The 19,887-nt window shown below is 33.2% G+C and overlaps 1 protein-coding gene across 7 annotated transcripts in view; it reads right to left on the bottom strand.

The window, feature by feature from the left end:
- gro (TLE family member transcriptional corepressor groucho) overlaps nt 1-19,887 on the bottom strand; it is a 295,514-nt gene that overhangs the window by 19,478 nt on the left and 256,149 nt on the right. For 5 of the 7 annotated variants that reach the window (XM_085810630.1, XM_085810634.1, XM_085810633.1 and 2 more), the window contains 5 exons: nt 6,496-6,594; nt 3,407-3,460; nt 2,187-2,327; nt 1,961-2,069; nt 1,721-1,878 (listed from right to left, as the gene is read on the bottom strand). In XM_085810630.1, coding sequence (XP_085666756.1) covers nt 1,721-1,878; nt 1,961-2,069; nt 2,187-2,327; nt 3,407-3,460; nt 6,496-6,594 — 561 coding nt within the window. The remainder of the gene's footprint in view (nt 1-1,720; nt 1,879-1,960; nt 2,070-2,186; nt 2,328-3,406; nt 3,461-6,495; nt 6,595-19,887) is intronic. The other 2 variants (XM_085810632.1, XM_085810636.1) reach the window with 1 other exon arrangement.

The raw sequence follows: 19,887 nt of genomic DNA, 5'->3' as shown, positions 1-19,887 counted from the left end.
AGAAATCTCACTATGAAAACTGTGAGGAAACTAGGACTAGTAATGCTATCTCTTAGCACTAATCAGAAATACAAAAATAATCATGGAATTTAAAGCGATGTATGAATAGTGATGAACTCAATTTCAATGATGGAATTTTTCACTTTGTCATGGCATGCGATGCCGAACAAGAAGGGGATAAACACAAAATTATCCTAATTCCTTAAGACTTTATAATAGAAACTAATAAACCTATTAATGTGTACTGCCCCTTGGAAACTACACATTAATAGAACACACTCTGTAAAGCTTTCTTTTTTCTCTCACTCATTGTAGAAGGTAAGATCTTAGTTGACTTGAAAAACTATTTACTTAAAGAATAACTAACTGTAAATTAAAATACTCTGAAGTTTCAATTTAAAAAGCACCAAAATTTTAATATTAAAAGGCAGTGATATTATCTGTATAGTATCAACATAAATTAAAACACCTAAAGATTAAACCTCATAAGAGATTCTTCTATATATTACAAGAAATGTATTAATATTCAGTGGAGCCCAATTTTATTACTATAATTATTAATGAAGGAAAACTGATTTCTATTGAATTCATCATCAAAATTGAATTTTGTTATTAACAGACCCTCAAAAAAGATAAGCTATAAAAATGAGTATGCTGAGCAGGGCTTAATTTCTAAAATTAGAGGCGCTGAAGCACTGTGGTAGACTGTCAGGAAAGAGGAATAACAATAAATAAATAAGTAAAATGACTAACAAATCATCAATAATTTAAAAAAATTAAATAATTAATGATTAAACTAATTAAAATTTAATAAGTGATTTTTAATATAATTTTATTGCTAAAAATAAAATTTGAGTTCAAATTTCTACTGAAATTGCTGTTCAGTTCCATAAAAGAAGTGCCGAAGCCTTCTTATTTAGAGCTGCAATGCACTCTGTCTAGAATCATAATTTATCCCAGAAACTAAAAAGTGCCTGAGCCTGGCTCCAGCACAATTTAACACTTTACCGACTGCTAACGGTTCAACAGCATACGAACGATCACTCAGCCGCAGATTCTCCGTCCTGAATAACTGTCAGAAAAATCTGATAAATCATCCAAAAAAACCTCTCCAGTACCTTTTTTTTTTTGGCTCATCGTGAACGTGAAATTTTTTAAAAAAAGATGTGAAAATGTGGGAGTTTACAAAGCAACGCACTTAACACAAGTGACCAATGTACCTCAATACTAATAATAAAATGCAGATGATATAGCAAATGGCAATTGTTAATCACCATGGCTACCGATTGATAGGTTATTTTTAGGTAGACCTAAGGAAAAAAAAACGATTAATAGGCTATCAGTCGTTAGGTGTTGGCGAAAAAAAGCCAATTAATAGGCGACTGGTCGGTGAAGTCTTAAGCTCTGATGCTCAGTAATTAAAAAGGGGCATTATACTTTAAATAATGAACTATTAAAAGCAAAGTTTTAAATGAACTAATTAAAGCAAAAACACAATGAACTCTTTATTTTTAAAATAAATAATTAAAAACAAAAAAAAAGGGGATAGCAGCTGCACAATATATTATTCAGGTCCCCTTGAATGATGTTACATCTAAGCAAGTTGAAAATTATACAAAATTGTAATACTTCTAAAAAGAAAAGATCTACAGCAGAAAAAAAAAAAAAAAAAAAAAAAAAAAAAAACCACCTGCCAAGGTAAAATATCAAAGAGACTTACCAGAGTACGTGAATAGTTATTAAGAGCTGGAGACATATTGCTGTGGAGGACTCCCTGAGAGAATGCTGCACTCGAACTCAGATCAGCTGGAAGGCCAGGGTGAGCTCCTGCAGGTCCATGCAGAGGATAAGGATAAGTAGGTCCTGAAAATATATTCCCTGACATCATCAATATTAAAATGAAACCTCGACAGGATTTCTATCCTCAAAATGCAAAAAGGATTATTCAGAAGATACTTACCCAAAGGAGGGGCTTTAGGAAGAGATTTCATACCACTGGAACCAGGTGTACTACCACCCGAACTAGTAGGAGTAACAGACTTTGGAACTGGTGTAGTTGACTTTTCGTTCTGAAAGTAATTAAATGAGTTCAATTACAAAGTATTTTTAATACATTTAGTATCTATTATAAAAGATTTTTTCATTATATAATATATGAAATGCTCTATCACAATTTAAATGCTTACATCTTTATGCTTAGAAGAAGGAGTACTAGCATTGGACGAGATACTACTATGTGGACTATGAGAGCCATGTTCTTTTTTAACTACTTTGTCGGTGCCATTTTCCCGTGGACTTGGAGCACCATTAGGAGGCCCCACAGAGTCCTAGAAATAAAAACCGTAACATTATTTCTCCTAGCAAGACCTGCAATTAATGCATATTTGATACATTTAACAAGAAACAGCTATAATTTTTCTTACAACTTTCTTACTTACTGCAATTTAACATAATACTTAACATTACAAGGGAAAACTTAGTGGTTTAATTAAATCAATATGCTGAAAAAATATATTCAAACTAAATTAATCACTACTTAACTGCTATCTACTATTAAACACCAACTTTTTAGTAATAACAGCATGATATGCATCTTATATATATATATATATCTATTCTCTCATTACAAAAAATTATTACAAATTATAAATTTTTAAATTATATAACCTTGATATGGGAATAAATATTTTTTATTTAATAATTTAACCCTTAATTAGTGAAATATGACAGCTAGGCTGAGATTTATTACACCTATTTTAGTAACTGATAGTTTCAGAATGTTAACAATCATATTTGCACATTCTCAGAATGAAAATCAACAGTACTTTCATTCTCACTACCAATGAAATCTGTTTACATTTCTTATGTTTTTCAATTTTATTTAATAACTTAAAACTCATTCTGGTTAGATACATCTGAAATTAATTTTAATGAGATGCATCTTAGTAAAATTACAAAGTAAATTATCACACATTTACTAGTATTATATTACACAATTAATATATTTATATGAAAAATTCAAAAATTTTTTATGCTGTTAACACAGATCCTATTTCACACATTGCATTATTAGTTGTATGCAGCTAAACAGCATTTTTTATTGAATCAGAAATATTTATATTTTTAATTAATACAGCTTTGTTCCAAAAAACATTTTTTTAGTGCAAACAAGCTTTACTTTTCTCAGTGTGAATATTATACTTTAAAAGCCTTAGCAACAACTTTCTTAAAGAAAAAACATGTTTGCATACACAGCAAATATATTCTTTCATTTTTCAAAGAAAAAATTATGTTTTTTAAAGAAAAATCAAGTCTGTGCCTTTATTGATTTCAGAAAATAATTAAAAAAAGGTGTTCATAATATTTATAAGAAATGGGAGTTTTAATTGGTAGGAAAATAATTTACCTCATTTGCTACATCTACAACTAATTCCTGATCACTTTTTTCGCCATCACTGTCCTGGAAAGAAAATGAAAATTTTGTCAAATATATTTTTTTTCCCTGTAGAAAATGAAAGAGCACTTCTTTCTCTTAATTACTATGAAAACACTTTTCAAATCAAAACAGTCTACATAAGCCTAAGAACTAATTAAATTCACACTCAAGAACTTTTTTCCTCTCTCCTCACCAAATAAGAATACAAACTGAACTTCTTGTAATGATAAATTTGACAAAGTGATGCACAATGGCATAGTTTAAAAAAAAAAAAAAAAAAAAAAAAGAGACAAAAAGTATTTAGTCAGTGATTATGCACAGCCAGTCATAAAGAATATCTTGTCAATTCTAACAACAATGAAAAAGTCTGCTAATTCCACTAAATTGGATGCTTTTTTAATTACCTGAGAAAATGTAGAAATCCCTCCTTAATTTATCCTAACAAAGATACTTTTCCACATCCTAATTACTTTTAGGGAACATTTAAGGACATAGACAAACAATGGGAACATCTGGCAGAAGCTAATCAAACAAACTGCGGACAATGCTGCAATTACGATGCTTCTTTAACGTATGCTGAAATGGATAATAATTAAATTATCAAATGAAATGTTTTATTGGATGTTTTTTCTGTACATAATTAAGCTCCTTAATGAAGATTTTAATTAGATACTTTTTTGCTTCCCTCCAGATGAAATGCTAGGAAAAAAGTACAGCAAAAACAAGAAATGAAAAATGCAAATAAACTTCCTCACCTCTTTCCTGGAAACATAATTAAAATGGAAAAAGTATGAAAAGAAAGTTAAGACTACACCACTAATTCATGGCACACATAGTAAAGTGTAACAGAAAAATGAGAAGCGTCTTTTGTAGCCTTATTAAAAAATATTAATTACTATTTCAATTTAATCAATTAAGACAATGAATTTGTTTCTCTTAGGGTTTAATTTACTGAACAATAATTGAAGTTTTTTAATGCTGGATTTATTATAAATTTCGTATTGGGAGTTTTTCAAGAGAAAAAAAGGTGCTGAGAATGAAATGCTGATTGAATTTTTTTTTAAATTTTATTTAAGAAATCAAATATGATTATACATTACTCATTAAAATCTAAAAGACTCAATATTTGCTTCGAATTAGTTTTTTTAGTTGTGTTACAATTGTTCCTTCAAATTCTATTCATTGCATAGGTATTCATACTGTTGTTTTTATGTTAAGTAACACATCATTCAGAAGACTATTATTAATCACATATAACATTTACATTTTGCTTTCTTATGAATAAGCTATACATTTTCTTAAAATGTTTCAAAAATATTATTTTGTTGCACATTATTTTCAACTTTTTTATCTTTTAATGCAAAGAGAAGATTTAGCATCACAGTGCATAAAGGTAATGAAGAATGACAGATCTGGAAAAACAAAATTTATGCTTCATAATCAGAAAACTAAAGAACTAAATATATTTCTTAATTTAAATTAATGAGAAATAATTTCACATAATTTTATCTCCTCAATTTTAATTTTAATTGCATTAATTTAATATTCCATGTAGGAACTAAAGTTTACCCAATCTACATCCATTCGCAAATTATATCCAACAAGGAAATAGATCTTGACCAATTTAATATAACAGAATAATTGCATTTATAACTATAATCACTCTCCAGCCTACTTGCACATCCATAGTGCAAGCTATATCATTTACACATAAAAAAAAAAGATCATTCTATAATCTCTTCTAAACTACTCTGGATCAAAAAAGTAATAATTTAGAAAAGATTTCAGAACAAATGATTTATACTGGCTATATGTCTATGCTAGTTTCCACCAAGTACTACCAATCCAATGCATATAATTTGACAGTCTCGTACTCTTCTTCCCCAACTATCATCCTCTCATTCGGGCTTTTAAATCAATGGATTATTAATGCCCCATTCTGCAAAGGCATTACAGTCACAAATAAGATGAGAAGAGCAATTTTCCCAGACTTCATTTATTAAGGAATTGGAGGCAACATTACAACTTGGTCGTTTGGGGGGGGGGGGCAGATTAAAAATATATTATTTTAAAACTGATAAACAATTTAAAATGACTCAGGTGTTGTAATGGAGAAAAGCAACATACTTCTTAGTAAATATGTGGCAAACACACATATAAAAACATTTCCCAGGCCATGCCAATCTGGTCTTACTCTGCTGGCAAAAGTTCAGAGACTGCAAGCTTCCTGACAGACTGGATAATAAGATAAAAAAGTTGGATATTATAAAAAGATTCAAGATCTCTAAAGGCCATCTCAACTGAAACTCAAATTAGCAAACCTAGAACAAGATTTAATATAATATAAAAGTCTGTCTGGGGACAAATGATGCAGGTGTCAAAACTCTTAAAGCATAATGAGGGCCTATAATTTAAAATAACACACCAAATAATAATTATAATTCATTAATAACGATTGTTTTTTGACTTTTCCAATAGTTAGAATGGGGACTACAGATATTTCTCAGAATTAGAACTATTTCAATACAACCAAAGGTTTTGGGGGTTACATATTTTATATTCCAAATTTTCTTACTTTAGACAGTATTACATGCAAAATATTATAGAAGCATTATTATTTTTTTTTAATTGCAGCAGTTTACTTCTAGAAGCAACATGTCACTGAAAGATGACTTCCACAGTTACCTCCATATTAAGACATTCCTAAAATATATAGATACATTTTCCCAACTAAGTGCTACACCATCAAAACAAAAGATATGTAGTTCAGATGAACTGCGATAAACCAAAAAAACATTTTACGAGTCAGATTAGCTATTCTTAATTTACACAGCACACAAAAAAATTACAAGAGGTTAAAAAAAGAATTTTTTTTAAGGAATAAATAAGATTTATCAGAATAAAATCAAAGTGAATGATGATTACTTATATTAGTAAATAAGATTATAAAGATTAAGATTTTTTATGTAAACTGAACTAATTTTTTTTTTTTTTTTTTTTTTTTTTTTTTAAATATAGTAGCACTTTTGATTTAATACTCACAAGAGCTAAATACTTACCATAAGCTTTTCTTCCTTCTTCCTTTTTTTCAGGTCATGATCTACATCTGGAGACCGTGTTCTAAACTTTTCTCTGTCATTTGGAGATATGGAATTTCGCTGAAAGGAGAAGAAAACCATTTTATTAGCATCCCAACACTCTGAATGAATTTTGAATTTTATTAAATATATTAACAAACAGCAAAATTTAAAAAAATTCACAGCTGGATAGTTTTAAAAAGTTCTTTACTATGATGAAACTCTTACATGTGCATATGAAACTGCAAAGACAACACATACTTCAAAGCAATCGCGAAGTTCCAGATGACCTTGAAGGCTCATAAGTTCAGTACCATTCTCTCAGCAAAATGCCACGGAAATTTATTCTTAATGCATAAATAGAATTTAAATACCAAAATCATTTAAAATAACAGCCCTTAATTGAAAAATCAATTTTTAAATGTGTTAAATAATCTCAACTAAGACATCAACATCACATTCAGTCACAGTTATGACAAGGACAAGTCATTGTACTTTTCTCAGCTCAGTAATATACACATATCAAATTTCCCACAAACATTTTTAACTACTTATACAAAAAATCTCTAGTATCATTTTTCTGGCAAATGCTAGCAAAGGGAAAATATATAAAAGAAAACAACTCAGAAAGTTGAAGTCTCCCCATTGACTACATATAAGCAGAAACGCAAAGTGATGTTGAGCCAACTGAAGATTTATCTTTCACTCAGTTCCCAAAATGTGCACACACTTGAAATGAAAGGAGGAGTGAGAAAAAGAGAGCTTCAAAACTTTGTGGAGTGTCAGACTTACTGGGAAAGTTCACAATATTTATTCAACACTGGCTCTAGCACAAGAATGCTTTTCATTTCTCTCTCTAGCTCAGAACTTTCCTTTGGAAAAAATTGAAATATGCAAGAAATCTCATATTTTCCTGCTTTCCAATCTCATAGGAAGATATGAAGAATTAAGACTTTATAAAAATGCTTACACATGTCATCTGTGATATGACTCAGTTCTATTTACCTGAAAAATGCTCTTCAAAGAAAGCAAGAGTTCTCATATCAAGAACTGAAGAATCTCAGATGGAGTATTAATTTTCTGCTTAAATAATTAATATTAATCTTCTGTTTTTGTTTTCATGGACTGTAAAAATAATTTCAGAAATGAAAAACAAGCATGCCAAAATACCATTTGAATACTACAGCTTCAAATAAAATGATAAAGATTTATTTTCCTAACCATTATTTTCAAATTAACTTTAGTTACCTTATATTGACTGAGACTGTGTGGCTCATACTTTGCCAAGTTGGAAAACCATAAATTTACTTTTAAAGCAAAATCTGAAATTCACTCTGTGAAAATCAAATTAAAATTAATATTAATAAATTACAATTTACTTTCTTATGTTTTATTTTTATAATCATGAAATCCTATTCCATGTTTCCAATGATTACAATTAATTTTAAGGACACTGTAAACAACAAACAATGCCTCTCATAATTTACAAATAATTTGTTCGAATTTGCAGTTAGAATCTTGCAAATTTTTATATTTCCTGTTCTAACTCTCTAGTAAGAAGAAAAATACACTTATCGTAGAAGTGGAAAAATTCTGTGCATTCTTACTTGAAAGGTTCTTAATTGCAAATTGTTACAATCAGCTCACACATGCCTTTTACTAACTGATGTAACATAACTATTTGACCTTAACCATATTACTTGATCAAACCCCATTTAGCGGCAAAGAAACCAACTAAAGTCTGTTGACCTCTAGCTAGGCTATCACAGTGGAGACAGCTTCACGGCAAAGCACTAGAGTACAGCTCTCGACTCTGCTTGGTCGTTCTCGGAATTCCATGTGCTCTCAAGACTCTCCATACTACAACTCGCGATGCACTCGACGATACACAAGAGTATAGCTCTCGACTCAGCACAGTCTAAAACAAAACTCGGCGATGCACTAAAAGACTCTCGATGCACTCAACGACCAACTCGACGCTAGACTTCGAGACACTCGCTCAATGACTGACTACCAGTAGGATTTAAATAGCATTCGGCTGGTGTTCGAGAACATTCTGGGCTAAACCGGTAAGAATTCATTCCAGAAGGTTCTCCATCCGCCCCATGGCATGTTGCCAAATAGGTGATTTCTCACCAAATGTGGCAACCATGCCTTACCTTGCCATTTTATGGCAACCCTAAAACTGCTTTGCAAGGAAGCCATCTTACCGCTCCTGTACATTTTGTAACAATATTGTAAATCTTCAGAAAAAGTGTTACATCTATGCCAATAATAAATTTTATTATCAAATTTAAAAACTATGCACATTAAAATTTTAAACTGGACCCAGTGAATGGAGAAGACTTTTGAAGAAGGCCAGGGCCCACTCAGGGGGGGGGAGAGGGGAATCGAAGAAGAAGTTGTTTATCAAATTAAAAATAAATCAATTCAAGTTTTCACTATTTTGGTACCCTAAATTACTTGATTAAATACTAGTGAACTAATGAACTAAGTTTCTTATGCAAAATTAGCTAAAGACTTTCTTCTGAAAAATTTTCGAATTTCTTCCCGTTTTCTTAGAACAATTTAACATTACAATTACCAAATAATTATGTTTAAGCAAGAAAAGAAATTTCAATAAATAAAAATAGGAGTTAATCATATGAAAGCGGTTATTTTGTTTTCTTCCAACAACGATCTGTGCTTCCAAAACTGAGGAATTTAGTGCCAATGACGACGAATGCTATATGGCTTGATATTTACAGAAAATTAAGCTCTATTAAATCGTCAATGCATAACAACATGAAGGTCAAACACATTTAAATGCAACACCTCACTTTGTTCTCAATAGCACTCTCCAAATGAAACTCCAAAATAAACATATTAAGAACAGAAGAACAACTAAAATATGCGAAAAATTTTCATTCGGTTTACTCTGATGTAAGTGCCCGTACTCTGCCTACCGCATGAAAATGCACAGGATCTATGGGGAAGAGCGAGGTGACAGGAGAAAGATGGAAGTCTCCATTTTTCTCTCCCTTTTCGTCATTAATCTCCGGAGACTCCCCGGCAACACTCTAGGGACTTCATTAATGCCTAAGCACCCACAGACTCCAATATTCCGTTTCTTGTCACTAGCCCAATGGTAAAGCGATTTAAGAGCAGCTCTTGCCTTTTCAAGCTAATGAGATTTTCCATGCATTTCTCGCGCATTAAAAGCATAAGATAAAACTGTAAGAAAATAATGCGTTTAGGCAGCCACATGACATGCAGATTTACTTTATAAATTTAGATAATAATCAATACAATTAAGTACGCTGTTACTAAACGTAAAAGCAAATGGTTAGATTTTTATGAAAATCCTTGCACTTAGTACGAAAGTACTTAAATTACCAAAGGGTATTTTATTCTATGCAAAGTAATTTTTTTCAGTATATCATTCGTTAATTTCTGACACAATTTAAAACAAACCAAAAAATTATTTGTAGTTCACTCAATTAAAAAATATAAACAAAATTTATTAACAATCACTCAGATGTCAAACATCACAATATTGATTCTTCAAATGAGATGGGATGTAGGAAATATGTACGACTCGCAGCAGAAAATTCTTCTGCGAATTTCCCAATATTAGATTACGATGAATTCAAAAGCTAAACATTAAAATAGAATAATCTACCATTTTCGAATTTCCCAATTCCGTTACTCTTTAAATCCTGTTTAACTTCAAAATGCAACATTCACGGAGTAAACGAAAAGACAGCACACTTCGCATAGCAGAATTTTATTTCCGGGACGGTCATATATAATCCCCAATCCTTATTTAATAATATTCCATTCAGTATTCCCCTCCACTCAAAATCCAGACCGGATCAATCCTTTTGCTAAAGAGAAACCAAATCCCAGATAGGCACCCTCCCAGGACGCCGGTTATAGGAAAGCAGCAGCAGCATCATAATTTTGTGTCCACTCCTAATTTGCATTGAGGAAGAGAAGCTCATGGTCCTCAAAGAGAAAGACCAACAGGGTCGCTGTTAAGGGGGAAGCGTTGTAGTGATGATCCATCCAAACTGGAGGGGGTTGAGTGGTACGCAGAATGTGCACCAGTGCATGCCTAAAGCGATTAGGTGGCTTCGGTGGGGTGGCCGGTGTGTGACAGCTGCCTGCCTTCCTTTTATCCGTTAGACAAACTCCCCCAGGCTATTATTCGATACCGGTCCATACAATGCGGGAACAAGATTCGAAGATGCCTTTCAAATGATGTGATAGGGGATGCGCTTTAATTGAAGAAATACAGAAACCAAGATAGACCAACCTGCAAGACACTGATGTAAAATATTATTTAGTTCCAAAGCCTATATATTTTGCTTTTAAAAAAAAATCACAAGATGGAAACACCTGCTTAAGGTATGGTTTTACTCTGTATTATCCGACGGCCTAAGAGTCGTAAATATTTCAAAATTTAATAAGTAAAGATTATTCGACTTGACTAACCTCATTTACCTTTCATGAAAGGAAAATTCAGCAAATGAAATGTTTAATTTTTCCTATAATCAGTTACTACTATGAGAACACAGATAACATTAACCCGAGTTTTAAAGATTAAATCTTATTTAAAGTTAAGAACCAATGTAGTTTTCCTTTTAATTAAACTAATTTTGAGAATTCATTTACCCCCCCCAAAAAAAATATAAATAAATACAGAATTAGTTCCTATATGTTGAAATAACAGATAATATTTTTAATAGTCTCGAGCAAATTCGTTGCGCTAATATACGGCTGAGAAAAACTCTTTGCTTCTCCAGACATAAAAGTCACGCAAGACTCTATTAAAAAGCAAAAATATAAAAAGATTTTGATGAAAGTTTTAAAACATACAAATATCAAGGTGAAAATTCAAACATTCCGTGTTTACTTGCGTAATAATCACACTTCCCCCCCCCCCCCCAATTTTTCATTGTGAAAGTGTAGATGCGATTATTATGCGGGGAAATCTACTACACCATATTGCACACTTTTGGTCACTTTTTCTGCTTCAAACCGGGGATGCTAATATTACGTGCGTGAAAACGGTATATTCGGAAATGGTACCTTTAAAAATAAGTTCATCTGAAATCCAAATGCAATGGAAACATAAATTTTAAATCCAGTTAAAAATATTCAGTTATTGAACACCTTTGGGTGAAAGGGGGACGAATTGCGAATATGTGCATTTATATAATATTTTGTGACAGACTTCATGTTAGACATAAGCAAATCAATGCTAAGTCAGTACATTCTCGTGAAAATTAGAGCACAGCATGTTGATACTTTAAATCATAAAATATGTGAAATACAACAGACTTTTTTTGCTTAGGTAAATACTTAGGTTTTATTAATTGACGGGCTCTGAGGAAGGCGAAATCAAACAACTCAGTGGTGTGAATCCAAAACTAACATGATCATAAACTTTAACAATATTCATAATTACTTGAATATATTCTACAAAACGTTCCAAAAACATAACTCTATAAGTAACTTAACACGTTAATGAAAATTTCAAGGAGTTATGACAAAATGGTTGATAAAAGTTAATTTAAAATCTAAATCCGAAACCACTAACGCTTAATTCAAAATATCCGAAGTCACTATCACGCACATCCGCACGAAAAATGCGCATCCGGTAGCAAACAAATGAACAGAACCTCTTCCCGCAAATGACAACTTACCCCCAATCCACTTTACCCCGTTCCTGTGAACCCGATCTGTCTCCAGAACAATTTCTCACGCCCTATATCGTCCCTCGTAAACGAAAGGTTATTTCTCTTTGGGTGGCAGAAAGAGAACTCAGGAGTCCCACTCCTTCACATGCCCTGAAGGATAGGGGGTGGCAGAGAACCACATAAAAAAGAAAGAAAAGCAAATGAAAAAGAAAAAAGGTTTCCGGGCGTGTGCCCTCCAGGGGGTGTCGAATGACGTGGCTATCTGTCGTCTGATCTCCCCCATTCCACCAACTGTTGCTGCACACTCGAGTGCCTCCTGCCCTCATACCCCACCAGAGGCCAGTTTATGGTAAACATTAACGTTACACTATCGTTTTCAAAAGGAGAGGGAAAAGCCATTCGTCTTTCATTTTAAACAGCTCTTCTTCCTCCCCTTTTAAAACAAAGAAGTGCTTTCAGCCGCGCTTCCGGGCTTAGCCGATACACGTCCGCCCCATCACCCCCTTTGGAACTGGATATGCACTTCTGTCGGCACTCGTGAATCGTATTTCACACACTTGAAACAGCTCAGTAATAAATCGCTGGAAGACTTAAATTATCTCCGCCATACTCCGCCGTAGCAGAGATTCATTTGCGGTTGAGATGTCAGACGTTAGACTGTTGGATTATCCATGCTTTGAAAATGACGATTTACTACTTGCTGACTTCTTTACCATACATAGGTATGCTTTAATTGCCACAAAACACACAAGGGCTATCTGCCTACGGGAAGAGAATGCGTCGTGGAGGAAACCTTCCCGTTGCATATGAATTAAAACAGTTACAATAAAACAGACCGACGAACAAAACGTTTCACTCATCATTTCAAAGCAGAACTTTTACAGAAGAAATAATGAAAAACCCTTTTCCTCAGAAGTTAGCGTTTTACTATACAGAAAGCCATGATTAAATCTCTGCGAAGTAGCTGCCAATAATAAGCACACGCGATCCATGAAAAAAAAAAAAAAAAAAAAAAAAAAAGAAGAAGAAGAAGAAGAAGAAAAGAAACTCATAGCACGACAAATTTTGTCAAAGATGTGTGTGTGTGTGTGTGTATGCGCGAAAACCAATCCCTTCATTCCAAGCGTACTAAATCGATATACTAGAATTACATGCAATTCGACGCCATCCGCCAGCAACATTCGCCCACCGATCTCAAGACACTTTTAGAAAAGTATCCGACGGCACTTAATCAGAAGACTCGAATATTTATATCGGGAGGCCAATTATCCCGTGAGCGACGAGAATTAAGAAGGAGAAATAAAAAAAGAAACTGGGGGGGGGTTATTCGGTACAAAGTTTGGGGAAGGAGCGGTGTAAACAAAGATTAATCGTCATTAGTGGCACAGCATGCGAGGAGGAAAAGCTATTATTAGTTTGTTTAACAACAGCACTCAAGTTTCGATCTGGTGTTTCATTAAAACAGCGCGTGTGAGACAGCTCTGATCGGTGCGATGTTTTGAAAGGCGTGAACCAAGTAAAAACATAACATCCAGGTAGGTAATAAAGAAGAGCATTGGCAACCAATAGCAATCAGCAACGTACTGTAACGGGGAAATAAATTTATCGGGAAGAATTACATTTGAAATGTTTTCAATTATACCTTCATGGACGTACTTATCGCTACCACACTTCTTTTTTGGTTACTTGGTACAGTAAATGAATCAAAAATCTGGATGATAAATGGGATTTAGAATAATCACACTCGTAAAAAATTACGTCAATGACTCTAATTAACTATCAAACAATACAAGTTTCGAATAACATAGATATGTGTTAGCCTCGACTGAATAAATAATTCCAATGTTGAATATATAAACTGAATGACCGGAAATAGATAAAAAAACACAAATTTAAGAAAAATAAAACAACGTATGGTAATAATTACAAGCTTAGTTTTATCAGTCTTAGTGGAGGGATTATTTTATGAACACAACTAAGGTTGAAGAGCTATAATTTCCTATTAATTAAAATATTGTACGAGTAGATTGGGGGGGGGGTAACTGTTTTGGTAAAAACACATTACAGTTTAAGATCCGAGTCGGCAATCTGGAAGATTTAATTTTACAATAAATTTGAATTATCTGCGAGACAGAATTCAGTCAATTTTATAAATTCGGACTCAGCAGTTCTTCACTACAAATACAAAACTGTCAACCTTCAGATTTCATTTTTTTTTTTTTTTTTTTTGTAAAATGATGTCAAGGTTACGAAAGAATGCCAAATCTTTATACTCGGTGGTGCGTTAATATTCGATTATTAAAACTAATTTTAAAAAATCAGATTAATTTTATTAGTTAATATTGATTAATAATTATGTTTCTCGGCTAAATTTTGCAACTGCTATGAATTGATTACTTTATAAGGTATTTCTCCCACTTCCCTAGGTATTTCTCCCACTTCTACCTTCGTGGTGTAACGGTAGCATGCTGGGCCGGTATTCCAGAGGTCCGTGGTTCGATTCCCGGCGAATGCGGTTGCTAATTTTTCATCTCTCTGGCTTCCAAAAAATCCTAATGTCTCTACAAGTGGCGCCCGAACTAAAAAGGGTTGTGGATGAGGATTCTCCGCATCCAGGATTTGGCGACTAGGTCCCCTAAAACCCTAGTCGCCCTTTAAAAAAGGGAGTATATAAGGTACTTCTCCCACTTTTCTAGGTATTTCTCCCACTTCTACCTTCGTGGTGTAAACTGGGCGGGTATTACAGAGGTCCCAGAGGTATTCCAGAGGTCCGTGGTTCGATTCCCGGCGAAGGCGGTTGCTAATTTTACATGGCTTCTTCTCTGGCTTTTCTTCTCTCTGGCTTCCAAAAAATCCTAATGTCTCTACAACTTACATCTTAGAATTTTAAATATCCTTTCCGATTTCAAACTGTAGTTAGATTTCTTTAAAAATACTGTAGGCACTAACTTACAAAGTTACTTAGATTATACAGGGTGTCCATAATTTGATCACCGGATAACAAAATTACATTAAAACGCAAATTTATGAAGTAATCGAAAATAATTCACATCGACATATCTTTAGCTCAAGGAATTTCATTTATTCTAATTTTTGTGAGTGGCAACAGAGAACTTGTTTGAAAGCCTTGTTTACAGACAAAATGGCGTCGAGCAGTGAAAAAGCAATGTACGTTGTTCTCTTGTTATGGGAAACGAAACCGAAAACAGCTGAAAGGCGATTCAAACATGAATTTCATAAGCTCCATCAAGGGAACAATCAATTCAAAGATGGTTAAAACAGTTTCGAGAGACCCAACATATTTGCATAGAGGGTGCATGTAAATAAAGAGTTAATAATCTTTAGTGCATTTCACAAATGCACCACTAAAGAGAAATGAAGAAGGTTGTTGTTATGACCTTCTAATCCGTAACGTAACAATTTAGTTCTGTAAAGAAACAATGAAAGAAATTAAAGCATAAATCATGCATGAGGAAAAGAACGCATAAGCGCCAACAGTAGTTAATGACAAGAATCCATAACCAAAGCTTCTACATGCGGTTCAGTATAGGGTACTAGAAAATGAATATTTATTTCTTCTACATGCTTGCAACAATGAAAAGGAAATTTGAACTCATATGCATTTTAAATATCAATCGGTACATTGCAAAATAGCCCATTCATACTATAAATTATTTATTAATAAATTCAAGGAATGCATGAAGCACTGTATATGGAATGAAGAAATGTAAAGAATGCATGAAGAAATGCATGAATGCATGAAGAAATTTACATTTCTTCTTTGAAACTATTTCCCTGAGATTCTTCTGAATTCTAAAGCTAAAAATAACAGATCCAGAACACAAAAAATAACGTAAACCACAAGAAAAGTTTCCTAACAACAGCTCCTGAAGTGAAATCTTGTTGACTGGAGCATTTCATGGTTTCCGAAACTTGCCTCTTCCATTTGTGTAAAAATAAAAACATTCACCAACCATATTAATTCAAGAAACTTTATGGTATTGTAGTCTTTAAATGAACATCTTCCATCATAAGATGGTGGTTTTTGGGGCGTGCCGTATATTTCAGTACCAACAGTTTTTTAGGTATATATAAGTACCAACAGTATTCAGTATTTTGTGGCGTCTCCATATCTCAGTATGTGTCCAACATCCCGTATATCTCAGTACGCCATACTGTTGCGATCTAATGCTCATATCCACGAAGAATTCGTTTCCCTCTTCCCCCATTTTCATTATTTTGAAGTTAAATTTTTAAAAATTATGTGCGTGATATGTTACTTATTTATTTTCAATGGGTGAAAAATATGAATCAGCACCAAGTGCTCTTTTTTTTCACTTGGAAAGCCAAAGTTAGTTTTCAAATAGCGAGGTTGATGGTTCACGTCTCATTGGCGTGGGATTCTTAGTTGCAATAACAAATTGCCATGGTGAGAGTTGCAACAATGAATTACAAACTTGCGATTTAAGCTGGAGACAGACGGGAAGCGATGTGCAACCGAGAGATCATCGATTAATCGCCAACATAGTGGCCATGGGGGCGCGATCGATGGAGGGTGGGTGGAAGAAGGCAGTAGCGTGGATGGTTCTGGCGAGGGCGTGCTTTAACACACTTAGCGAGCTTTTACCCGGAACGCAGTCACGGAATCTAGTCATTAGCGAGAGACGGTAAAAGGAGTAATCTCGGATGGGGTTGAGAGTGAGAGGGTGGAGGGCGAAGGGTCCACGGCCACATCTCACCCCCTCCTTTGCCATCCAACAACGAGAGAGCGCGGAATGGCATTCCATTATTTCCATTCCACGAGGAAACTAGGAAGACACCGTTTTTGGATTTACCACGCAAAGTGGATTATAAAAGAGGATAGATTGAGGCGCAGTGCGTCGTTTAGTTCGAGATGGTGTGCGGGTGCAAGCCGTAATCGCTTTTCCGGACGGTCAAATGAATATTTTACTCAAATGGGCTTTTGCTCCGCGGCTCCGTTTGTCGGTTTCCACTGAATTGGAGAGAGAGAGAGAGAGAGAAATATATAAGGAAGGGAGGAGAGTGTGATTTCCTTACCAGATCGGAGACGGAAGAGATGGAACCTAATAAAAAAGAGCCCATAAACGTGAGCGAATTTCGAGAAATGCGGAAGAAGAATCAATGGCATTATTTGAATTGAAAAGATCCTAAAGAGAACATAGTAGCACAGCAACGGGCGCTACGGGATTGCCACATTTTAAGGCAATTATGCGGCGATAGAATGACGGTTACTCCTACATGCTTCAGAACGGTTTCCATTCTCGCAAGAACCGCCATTTCAATATTAAAAAAATCAGAAAAAGGGAAGAGAGTTTCAACTCAATATAACCGAAAAATCAAAGTCAGCAGCTGAGGTCAACAGCTGAATATCTAAGGTAACTTTCTAATGGGGATATGTTTTTCATTAGGCAACATAATAAATCTAATGTTATTACAAACTTATTTTTAATTAATAATATATTGCCAAATCGCATTACGTCTAATTAGCTGTAAAAGGAAAAATTTTAGAAAATGATTATAAGTATAATTAAAAGCTTTCAAAACCATCTATCTATATTGTAACTATATTAACTCATAGTTTCTACAGAATTAATTTGATTTTAGAAAATTCTAAAAGCTTTTTTTGCATTTCTTAACTAGCACAAAGGTTCTACTCTATGACTGCTGATGATCTAAAATAATAAATTCCATAAAGTTCAAATTATATTAAAGTAGATTTTTATAAAGTACAGTACAACTCCAATTATCCAAACTCTGACTATCTGAATCGCTTTCATAGTTTAAGAAAAAATCAACAATTTCAGACATTACAAGGAGCAAACTTGCACTTATAAACTTTGTGTTACTGCTTGAAAATGAAGATGGAAGTTGAAGAAAATCAATGCAGTGACAAACAAAAATTTAGAAGATGTCATTTTCATGTGGTTTTTGCAGCAATGTTATATGAAGAAAAAATCTTAGCTCAGAATCTTGGTTGTTCATCCTTTAAAACAAGTAACAGCTCATTAAGAAATTTTAAGTGCAGGCACGGTGTCCATCAGACAGACACCTGACTTTGACTAAGATGTTCAGCAAGCAATGACTTTCAGCACTTGTAAGTACTGTACAGTACGCTACGTAACATGCACGTAAAAGTGTTGCCTTTTCATTTTAATTAATTAGAAACCTCTTTCTTTTCTTTAAAAATATTTTTTCTGCCATTTTCAACATACAGTACATACAATAATTAATTAGAGTGTATATAGGCCCTTTCTTCGGAAAAAATCCAATTATCCGAATGGGGTCCAGTCCCAATTGATTCGGATAATTGGAGTCCTACTGCATATTATTTACTATTACAAAAGCTTACTATTTCTGTTCAAATGCAACTGTAATTAAAATCATGTATTTTCCCTAATAAATGCATTTTATAAACTTTTCCCTTGTGCAACAAATATCTATATAAAAGTAAATATTGCAATTCCACTGAAAGGTTTTTCTTTTGGAGGGGAGGGGTGCATTCATAAAAGGTAGAAAATTAAAATAGCAAATATGTGTTTAAACAGAGTTTTCTTCAAATTAGCCAATTCATTAGCAGAAATTAGTTCTTTCACAATTTTTCATGTTTCATTAACTGGAGCTTATATGTTTTGGACACATCTGTGAAAAAGAATGGAAGAAATCAGAAATTTTTGTTTATATTAAAATACTATAAAAAGGAAGTTTTTTTTTTAAATAACCCACTACAGTAATAATTTTAGCATGCAATAATTATGGTAATTTACTGTCTAGGGGTAAGGTAGCTACAAATTAAAAGACTGCAAAAACTAACTTTTGTTTATATCACACAAAGTAAGAGCCACATCTTACTACCAGAAACAGAAAGGGAGACCAATTAGCCATACTTTCGATTCTTTATCCACTCAATCACTGGTGGAGATGAGGTGTCCTAGAGAAGCATAGAATTATTTAAAATATTCATTACATGGAAGGGGTGAAGAAAGAAAGAAAAAAAAGCTGCGGATTTGACTGGATTACAGCAATCACATAGCTTCTATTTGCCTAAGGAAAGAAATTTCTTTGTGAAGGTCTTTCTACAGGAAACTGACTTGTACTATTTACATTACACAAGGGTAAAATCCATGAAAAAAACTGCATGCAGCAAGCCCATTCACCAGAATTTAAATTTAGGCTGAACTGCCAATAACCATGGAAAGTTCTATCAGCACTATTTTACTTTGCTGAAATCTTTCATTCTTCTAAATGCATTTTTATTTTTAGAAAATTTACTGGACTTTTTGTAAAGCATACAAATGTTACAAAGGAAAAGTTGGGGAGGAGTATTTCTTGAGACGATATTGCAAAAACAAACAACAAAGTTACACTTTCACTTTCCTAAGATTAAAAGTAGCAAAATATACTAAAATAATCAAATTTTACAATAATAGGAAAACTCGTGATTATTTTAGTAGAATAAAAAACAAATAGAAGAATTTTTAAATTAATAAAAAATATTAAACGTTAAAAGCATGTGAGCTACCTTTAAAAAAAATCTCAAGCTGCAGTAAATTAAATACAATATAAGTAAGGTTGTAGTATGATATTATATTAAAGGCAAAACACAATATGCACAGAAAATTGGTAAGATTATTCATGGCATTTAAAAATTTTCTTTTTAGGAAAAAAAAAA

The sequence above is a fragment of the Stegodyphus dumicola genome, chromosome 2 (genome assembly GCF_044657685.1).
Source record: "Stegodyphus dumicola isolate Sdum_Otavi_A_Nest chromosome 2, ASM4465768v1".
Lineage (NCBI taxonomy): Eukaryota > Metazoa > Arthropoda > Arachnida > Araneae > Eresidae > Stegodyphus > Stegodyphus dumicola.
The sequence above is the reverse complement of the archived record's forward strand: the minus strand, read 5'-3'. Positions and strand labels throughout refer to the sequence as shown.